Source organism: Ips typographus, linkage group LG2, assembly GCF_016097725.1.
Source record: "Ips typographus isolate SLU linkage group LG2, UJ_Ityp_2.0, whole genome shotgun sequence".
Classification (NCBI taxonomy): Eukaryota; Metazoa; Arthropoda; class Insecta; order Coleoptera; family Curculionidae; genus Ips; species Ips typographus.
The window spans coordinates 15,838,603-15,849,120 of record NC_138423.1 but is presented as its reverse complement, the minus strand read 5'-3'; the positions used below and the strand labels follow the sequence as shown (position 1 = coordinate 15,849,120).

Below are 10,518 nucleotides of genomic sequence, written 5' to 3'. Positions count from 1 at the left end.
TGCTTTCCGGCAGCTAGAGTGCCATAAAGCAAAGACTGAATTTTGAGGACATCCTATCAAACAGACACTTTTGATGTAGGTACACGAGTTTCTTTCCTTCTCATCTCTGTTTCGGAGGTTGACTATTTTAAGCTGAAATGACTGGGCTAGTTTCAATTCTGTGCCTTTTCACTGTAATACCGGGCGTCCCAATTATTTGTAAATGCGCTTAACTGGACAAAATTGGAGCGCCCTGTACTACTTTTGTAACAATAAGCAGCCGTTTATTTTCCATAGTATAATCCACGTTCGGCTTGTGTTTTCAGTGTGATATAGCGAGGAAATCGCGCACGTGTATTGGCCGATCCAAAGGACTGAAATCGTTCGTTTGTGTACTGATGATTTGGATCGGCCGTTATGTAAATACAATATTCTATTATACAAATGGGAAAAATGTATATTTAGGTTTGTTTACTAATAGCTCAGGTCGAGCAAATTTATTGGTACTTCGTGCGGTCACGTGCTGTTCGACGGTATATAATTACGGACAATTACAGGTATGTAAAGTTGATTTCTGTAAAGTTACGGGTTTAGAAGCAAAATCCCAAGGCGAATTTACGAACAAAACAAACTAATTCTTATTTTGTAATTTGAGTACTTGAGATTTTTGCGGTTGGCAAACCAAAAATTTTTGGCATTGCCACTGACAGTTCAGTGACCAAAGTATAATAATTTCAGTTGAATATTAAAGTTATATCTTTATTCAATTATATCGATTTCAAATGTACGGTTTCGTTAACGATTTTGATGATAAAATAAGCGTTATCATTACGTTAAACTTTAGCAATAAGTACATTATGCTACCTAATATTATAAAAAAATATGATAAGAAAAGACCTTTATCAAGATTATTTTGTGATTTTTCGGTGAAACTTTATACATTTACTTATCAGTTGAAAATGATATATGTGAAAAAAATAAATAAAAAAAAAACACTGTAAATAGATATGTAGAGTAGATCTTGCCTCCATTTGAGAGACGCTTAGTTTAATATTATTATTATTATTTGTGAAGATTAATTTATTGTTTTGTAATATATTTGTAAATTTTTAAAAAATGTATTTTTTTTAAATGTTTTTCGTTGGAACAAAAATAATTGGGTCGTTTTATTTTCGAATATTTTTAAGAAACTTAATGTGAGGAAAAAGGACATTATTATTTTATTTCTACAGTCGTATACCAACTCCGTGATTAACTCTTAGCGGCGCGTAATTTGACTAATAAAACAGAGTGGATAAGTAATTTTTTTTCCGAAAATATTATTTTTTTTAATTACTATCCTTTAAGTTTAAGTGATTACTAATAACAGAAAAATTAAAAAAAAAAACAAAATATGTTAAGTAGTTTTTTGATAAATGGGTGGTTCATAATGCAGAGAAGTTTAAAAGCAAACATTTATTAAAAAATATTTTTTACAAAATAAGTGGCTCTTGAAATTAGGCGTGGTAATTTTGTCTTTACGTTTACCCACGCACAAAGGAACTTTACATGTGGAACAAATCCAATCCGTTCTTAATGGGTTCGCTTTAGTGCTGCAAAGGGCACACCTTCTGGTAGTCCTTGTAGGCTAATGAGCAGATGACTGTTGCCTTATCTCTATGGGTACGTAAGGCTTAAATTTCTTTATTCCAACTTCTGATTAGGTACATGAGTTTGTCTTTGGGTTCACAGGTCTTTCGGAGAGTAATCCATTTATGACACCGTCTAAAATCTTTAGCAGATGTTTGTGGTAACTTTAACCGATTATATTGTTTGAATTTATAATTGATGCGTCCAGTAAGTAAAAAAAAAATCGATGCCACTACTTTTTACTGCGGCGGTCAATTTTGTAGTATGTAGAAAGTCTCTGGTCAAATAAGTCAACTCCGTTAATGTTATGGTTGTAATCACTTACTACTTTTGGGGGCACGGAACATCGATAATTTGGCCATCCTTCTTTTTTATTTTGACTTGTTTGTTTGTTGTTTTGATTGGCAAACCGGGGGGCAGCGCCCCAGAAACGTATAGGCCTCCTGTATGGGCCCGTCACGTCCCGGTTGTTGGTAGCTACAGCAGCCCAGTCGACTTTATGAAGGCAACCAGTCTGCTAGGTCTTAGCTCTTTGATTGCCCTGGGCGTCATAATTGACTGTCCCAGTAGTACGCGAACGAGTGAAAGCTGGACACCACATTAAGATGTGCCCTGCCGACTCTTCCTCTTCCAAGCATCCTCAACAAGTAGGATCCTCGGTTATTCCAATCAAGTACTGATGCCGTCTCAGCTGACAGTATTTCGTATTTTTGGCTGAGGGGCCACTGAGTTCTTTGGCCTGCCTTATACCTATGGCCCAGCGTTCTTGAAACAGCTGCTGGGCTAAAGATTTTAGCGACTGGATCACCCTGCTATTGGCGATCCCCACAGTCGGCTCTGAACCAACAGGCAGTTTCTGAGTGCCCAGTTTTGCCAGTCGATCCGCCTCTTCTTTTCCCGAAATAGCAGTATGTCCCGGAACCCACACAAGACGTTCTGTTGGGCCAGCTTTTCCAGGGTTGTTTTGCACTCCAGAACCTGTAATACAGTAGCGTGTGTACCCAATGCAAAGTGCCTCGCTGTTTGGCCTGTCTCAACGCAGACACCTGCCCCCGTCAGCCCCCCTCTGCTGGATCCAGCCGTGAACCAGTTGGATCCATCGCGGACGACCACCGGGGCAGCTCCATTTTCCCACTCCTTCCGCTCGGTAATTACAACCTTGAGGAAGTTTGAGGGTTGTAGCCTTCATCACCCTTGGGCATTATTTCTTAGATAATTGACCTTAATAATTGTCATTATTGATAAAATAATAGCCCTGTCAGACATTCTTCTTTCATGTGCCTTGTCCGGTCTCCCTGACGTTGGCGATCACCATGGCAAAAGCTGTACGGTCCTCTGCCAAGCGAAAAAGTTTACCAGCCCCTCTTATGCCGGTCTAATCCCGAATATTTCTGAGCCACTACTGTTGCTTTCTCCCAGCTCCGCGTTGCCCCTCAATCTTACCCTGTAGTATGAGCTGTAATAGACGATATTTATCGCCTCTCAAAATATGTCCAAGATGTGATGTCTTTCGGCATTCATTGGTCGTCAAGAGTTGTCTTTCGGTGCTCTTTGTAGTACGTTCTTGTTTGTAGCATGATGTGTCCACGGAATACGAAGCATTCTTCTGTGAAGCCACATTTCGAAAGAATCCAGTTGGTTCATCGTCTTGACCTTCAGAGTCCACGTCTCTACTCCGTACATCAATATACCGACCACACATAGCATTCAACCATGCGTTGTCTTAACTTCAGATTCAGGTTGTCATTGCAAAGAAAGGATCTCATATTATTAAAAGTTGCCCGAGCAATCTTTATTCGGCACTTTATCTCGCAGTCCGGGTTTAGATCCTCTGTAACATTACTACCAAGGTTTGAACTTAGAGACACGTTCAATTTGGCTTCCATCAAGTGTTAGGGTCGTGCCATTGTGTGGTTGCCTGCTGAATATCATAAATTTGGTCTTTCCTATATTAATTTTTAGACCTTGTGTCTCTCTCACGTCATCGATTTTGTTTATAAGCAAACTGTAGTCCCTCGATTGTGTTTGCTAAAATCACTGTATCATCAGCATATCTGATTGTTGTTATTGGCTCCATTTATTTTGATGCCGAGGTGTGACATATTACATCTTTACTGATCCTTGGAAGGAATATGTCAGACATAAAAAAATTTATTTTCAACCATGTCTGTAATAACGTTATTTCTTTCACTCTACCAGGGAGCTGAGCAAAAAGGCTGATTCAAAACTAGATATGAGAGATGATACTATATCATTCTCACTACCTAGGGAATGAAAGTGTCACCTGGGTGCGTATTCTTGAAACGAGGGAAGGAAATTATCAAGAGAAAGGCCTGTAGAATGTGATAGAAACCATCAATTCCCATTCGAACGGAATTCTTAAGAGAAGTTTTGATAGAATGTGACAGAAGAAGCTAACAATGGCGGGTTCCTGTCACATTCTACAGGTCTTTCTCTCTCTTGATAATTCCCTTCCTTCGTTTCAAGAATACGCACCCAGAGAGACTGAAAGTATTTGACACTTTCTTGACAAATTGACAAACATATTATTAGTAACACCTTTTTTTTCAGCCAGGTATTTATGTTGTATGCTGCTTTTTTTCATAAAACATAACATTGGTCGTAGCAAAAATCTGATCGCAACTCTGGAGTAAACTGCTTTTTGAACCCTTGAACTTTAAAGACCCCTCGATCGCGTCTTGTCTCAAATTATTTGGCAAAGCAAAAGTTGCACTTTCTTCCCTAGTTGCGTAATAGCTATTTATGTAACCAGTTACGAAAAGATCGATTTTGTGTAACGAATGAATGTTTGTAGGGCGAGCGCAGCGAGGTCCTACAATTTGAATGAGTTACACAATAAGACATTTTCGAAACGTGTTGCATACATAATTTTTTCTAATTTTGACCAAAAAGCGGTAAAAACCATCTTTTAAAGTGATTTAACACAAATACTGTGATTTTACACAAACTAGTTACATAAAGTGATACTTTATGTAACTAGTTACATAAAGTAAAACGTTTTGTCACTCTAAAAAAAGTGTCACTTTATATGCCAAAATTAGAAAAATAACTATATTTTTGCTGAACTAGCGTTTGCCTTATATTGCCCATAAAGGAGTTACTCATCAAATTATATGTAAAATAATTAGTTTATTAGTCAAAAAATCAATCATAAAGAAAAAAGTTTTTCCTACGCCCGCCATTTACCAGGTGCCCTATGACAAACTGGTACTTTCAGAGTAATTTGTATTTTCGACGTGTTACTAAAATGCGAAATATTACAGTAAAAAACAAAACTTAGCCTATGCTGTCCTTCGTCCTTCATATTCCTCTAATGAAATTGTAATGTCAATTATCGTCTGGCATTTGTGATTTATCACGAGACGTGTCCCGAGTCCTTCAACCGTCGACTAGTTTTATGAGGTTATGTTTTTGTTTGTGAAAATTTGCCAACAACTTGAATTGATAATTATTAATGATTTTCCGCGTAAAGATTAAGACTTTATTAGTTTTTTACCAAACACACTTATGATCGTATTACGTGTAAAATGGGAACGGCAGTGAGCAAAAATTTGGATTTGTCTACCAACGAATACTGTTCAAAATTTGTGGGTAAAGATGTACTGTCACAGAATGACCCCTTTTGGAATAGATTTTTAGCTTTCAACATCACACCACCTACTACAAAGTGAGTCCAGTCTGATTCTACGTTGTTTACCTATCAATTTAACAAATACTGAACATTTCAGAAATGACCAGATTATTTTGGAATCAAAAATTGAACCACTATGTCATGAGTTGCTGAAAAACAATCCAAACTCTGGAAACTTTGCCACTTTAATTCATATATTTACAGCAAGAGCAGCAGAGTTGTTAGGGGCTACTAACTCAGATGCGTATGTCATGGTAGTATAAACCCTAACTACCACTATATGCCACCACAATTTCAGAAATTTATTCAACTGGCAACTGTTCAACAATCTATTCACAATCCGTTGCATTTTAAAATTTCTCACTGAAACTGTATCAGAAGACCAGTTGCTGGAACATATTGAAGCAAACTCTAATGGCACAACCCTAGAACTGTTTATTAGTGCACTGTTTTCTATTATTGTTGATGTACCAGTTCAAGATAACACCTATGGAATTCACCTGGAAGCTGTTACCTGTCTTTTGGTGCTCTTATCAGTACAGTTTCATTCTGGTCAAAGGTCTGACAATAGTTTAGTCTATGATGCTGTGATGAAGGGAAAGCATATAATTAGTGCACCTCTGTTTGTCAAGTGTCTTTTGGGTAATTTTGTTAGTCAGTTACCTTTACCAGCTGCTTATGGTGTAGGGCAAGGTCATAGTATTGTTATTGGTAAGTAAAATATTATTTTCTAAAACATATTAAAAGTAGTTTTAAGTTGATCAGAAGTCCATGTTGAGAAAGATGATAGTGATAAAATACTCTGTTTAACAAATTTTAGGTAGTAAAGTTCTTAGTAATAGCATAGACTAAATGATAAGTATAGACAAACTTTTAGAATTTTAAAGCCCCAGGCAACAATTCCAACTTGAATTCCAATCTGGTGTCTAGTTGACAAATCACACTTTTTTGTTTCTAGGCAAAGAATAACAGATTTTTTGTGTTTTGTTAAATTATTGTATTTTACTTTGTTGTATTTTTGGTTTAGTTATTTTTAATATTCATCAAGGGTTATGGCGGGTAATACCAGTGCAGGATTTAACTCCCTTAAATCGAGTCAGGTGTTTTTTGTTGTTTTTGGTGTAATTAAAGCTTTTTGGAACCTCGAGTATAATTGCGGATGTGTCAAAAACATCCTTTTTGAAGAAATGTTTAGTTTCTTAATTTGTTTAGTAACAGATGTCATTTTGGTTCATTTTTGTATCAAACTATTCTCAGTTTCTTATGGCAAAACTCATTAATTTAGTTACTTATTTTGAACAAATTTGAACCATTATGATATTTGTTGTTTTTGTTGTAATTAAAGCTTTTTTGGTTTTTAAATGTTGGCAACAGACCAAACAACAAATTTGATCAAACAGATTGGATGAAAGTACAGGGTGCTGCATTTTTGATGGTTTTACGGGGTACAGAGAAAACGGTAATAGATAGAAAAAAAGTAGCATATGTGTTCTGATCTCTTTTTCTGAGCTGAGATGACTGGTGAAAAGTGGGCAACGCAAACTTCTTTTGTTTCAAAGATACGGGGGGTTTTCGAAAATTGGTAATTTTTGAACCTCTTCAGTATTTCAGTTGCTCTAAAAGCTATCAAAAAAGGAAGAACGGTTCCTGGTAGAAGTTTTCATGTAGAATCTAATGACATAGTCAGTTTTTTTTCTATTCCGTTTAGTTTCTGACATATGACAGATGATATATGAGATGATTACATTTTTTTAAATGGAACATCCTATATATTTTTACGTCATTTAATTCTGTTGATTTTTACCTTTTCAACGGTGTATTACAACCTATAAGTTTGTAGAGGTTAATCCTGTTATTTTAAAAAAATACCTTTGCTAAGCTAAAAAAGGCCAATATCTAAAATATCAAACAAAATCGGAAATCATATAAACTAACACATCAAAAAATTAAATATTTTTAATAAATCTTATTAAAAATCTAAGTTACAAACAGTTCTACCGTCACTTTAATAACAAAAGTGACCATTTCTATTTTCTACTATTTTTAAGGTAGAAGTTGAAAAAACTGTTTATAAACGACATGTAACATGTTAATATGAATATAGCCAAATTTTGTTTTGATTGTGGGTATTTTTATATATATTATTTAGCACTTTTTTGTTAAGGAAACGCTTTTTTGCTAATTACCAAGATTAACGTTTACAAACTTTTATGTTTTAATACACCGTTGAAAAAGTAAAAATCAACAGAATTAAATGAACTAAAAATATATAGGGTGTTCTATTTAAAAAAATATAACTTACTGTCATATGTCAGAAACTAAACATAATAGAAAAAAACTGACTACGCCATTGGATTCTACGTCAAAACTTCTACCGAAAACCGTTTTTCCTTTTTTGATAACTTTAATAGCAAATGAAATACAAAGGAGGTTCCAAAATGACCAACTTTCAAAAGCCCCCCGTATCTTTGAAACAAAATAAGTTTGCGCTGCCCACTCTTCGCCAGTCATCTCAGTTCAGAAAAAGAGATCAGAACACGTATGCTACTTTTTTTCTATCTATTACCGTTTTCTCTGTACCCCGTAAAACCAATGAAAATGCAGCACCCTGTACAACCTAATTTGTGAAACATAAAAGGCGTATTTTTGCCTCAGTGTTACAGTATTTACTGAAGATAAATTTGGCATTAAAAATTAGTTCTTAAAGCTGCTTCATGAATAAATGTATCAGTTTATTTGACAAAATTTGCTTTAGGCATGTTATTTGACACTTAATGTCAAAAACTGTTAATGTGACCAGGGACCATTGTGTCAGACTGTTGACATTAACTTAATAAAACTAGTTAAACCTCCACTGTCGCCTTCGATTATCCAGTAATATGAAATGTATACATTAATATTAAAATAGCAAACTTAACTTGCAGGTTTAGCAACTGAACTATGGTCAATTTTAACCTTTTCCCGTAAAACCGAAACTGACGTAACAGAGCAGAGCGAGTTTCAACAGGCACCATTAGCCACTCAAAGTATTCTGCTCCTTTTAGTTCTAGTTCATAACTGGACTACTTTAAATAATCCTTTTAGAATGAGTTTATTTTCCTGTTTAAATCAAGGTAATTATTTGTTTTTTTCATGCAATGCTCCCTCTAGAAACTGGCTGTTTTTTAGACAACACTCCTATGCCTCCCACTAGTGAAAACATCATATTTAAAACTGACTTTAACTCTCTGTTTGTAACGATTTGTAAGAAAGCCACTTTTGATGCTCCTACTTTGTTGCTCTATCTGCTGTTGCATAGAAATTCCACTTTTAAGGCTTACCTTTTAGGCAGACTGGATTTACAAGAATTGGTAAGTCAAGCTGAAATATTTACATGGTTGGTTGTACGATTTTAACTTTTGCCAGGTAATACCAATTCTGAAAACGCTATACAACGCTCCTAAGAGCCATAGTCATCATATTTACATGTCCATAATAATTTTGTTGATTTTAAGTGAAGACGATGTTTTTAACAAAACTGTACATCAAACTGTAAGTTGTTATATTTGGAACTTGCTGAATATTTTATGAAATTTCCTTTTAGAAACTCAAGAACATTAGCTGGTACACTGAAAGACAATTAACCGAAATTTCCTTAGGTGGCTTATTAATTCTAGTGATAATTCGAACTATTCAGTATAATATGTTGAAAATGCGAGACAAATACTTGCACACTAATTGCCTAGCTGCGTTGGCAAATATGTCTTCAGAATTTCGCGACTTGCATCCTTACGTAAGCCAAAGACTAGTCTCTTTATTCGAAACGATTGCCAAACGATATCAGAAGCTTTCTAAACTACTGAAAACCGAAGCAAACCATTTAGAAACGACCGTTTCAATTAACGAGGACGAAGCTGAACTAGAGCAAGACTTGAATGTTTTAGAGGAAGTATTGAGAATGGTTTTAGAGATTCTCAACTCGACTTTAACGTCTCAATTGACCAATAATCCAAATTTAATATACACTCTCCTGTACAATAGACATGTCTTTGAAGCGTTCAAAGACAATGTAGTATTCCAGGATATTATTCACAATATTGAGATTGTGATTAAGCACTTTTCTGAATTGTTGAGTACAAAGACTCAGCACCAGGAAGTGGACGCTTATGAAGTGCTACAGGTGATTCAACAAGGTGGTAGACAGTGGCCAAGAGACAAGCTAACTGTAAGTTGCCGCTTATTATACTTGACTTGTGTATTATCGAGAATCCTTTCTAGAAATTTCCCGATTTGAAATTCAAATATGTGGAGGAGGAACAGCCTGAGGAGTTTTTTATACCGTACGTTTGGGATTTGGTCAGTCAACAGTCGATACTGAACTGGAATGATAGTTCCAGCTTTAACGTGACAGTTTGCTAGCGTTGGAATTCTCAAATCCATCAGTCGGACTTTTATCTTGAAAAGTTATGGTTTGATTAACAAGTAAACAGGTAAAACATTATAAATATCTAATTATGACACCTCCATTTGAACTAAGATTAAGTTCTCTAATTCCCATTGTAGAATTTGTGTATGTAGCGTCAACGTTGTAAAGACTATTTCATATTAAATCTATAATAGCTCTTAAAGGTCAAAAAGTAAAACGGGAAGATGTAATAATGTAATAAAAAGATTGAATGTGACTAATAAAAAAGTCCATTATTACATCATCTTATTTTTTTCATATAAATATTTATTGATCTGTAAATATGAAAAGACTAGGTTATTTATTGCAATGATACTTGATTTAGAATCAAGTGATTTGATACGATTAATATTAGTAGTGTAAATACCTACATTATAGAATTGTCTAATTTTTTAAATTACCTACCATGTCTGTTACTAAAATGTAGCTTTTATATTGTCAAAGATGTCTAGTTGTTGATTTTTTATTGTTTCATTTGTTTCCTTGCAAAAATAAATCTGATATTTTTTTTTATTAAATTTTGTCCTGGTGTTAGACAATTATTCAACGATTTAAACAATTTTTTATTCACTAGAGGTTTAAAAAAATTAAAATTAAATCTCTCTAAATGACATTCGCTTATTATTTACAGATGTAAACAAATATCAATGTCACATCTTCGGGCCGCGGTGCAAATTTAATAGAACTGTGATTTTAGTTTTTTTTTAAATATAAGACGTCGAAATTTAATCAAATATTGTATAAAACACGTGATTCAAACCAGTTTATTCACTCCAAGAACTTGAACTTGTTCTTTTCGTGAATAAAAAATGGT

The 10,518-nt window shown here is 34.7% G+C and overlaps 1 protein-coding gene across 1 annotated transcript; it reads left to right on the top strand.

The window, feature by feature from the left end:
• The first annotated feature begins 5,013 nt into the window (after positions 1-5,013).
• LOC145725049 (dymeclin) lies at positions 5,014-10,163 on the top strand. Its single transcript, XM_081973624.1, has 8 exons — positions 5,014-5,296; positions 5,358-5,504; positions 5,559-5,971; positions 8,185-8,373; positions 8,429-8,610; positions 8,666-8,791; positions 8,844-9,464; positions 9,518-10,163. Exons 1-8 carry the CDS (start codon positions 5,157-5,159, stop codon positions 9,656-9,658), a joined length of 1,959 nt encoding a protein of 652 aa, XP_081829750.1. The 5' UTR covers positions 5,014-5,156; the 3' UTR covers positions 9,659-10,163.
• The last annotated feature ends 355 nt before the right edge of the window (positions 10,164-10,518 follow it).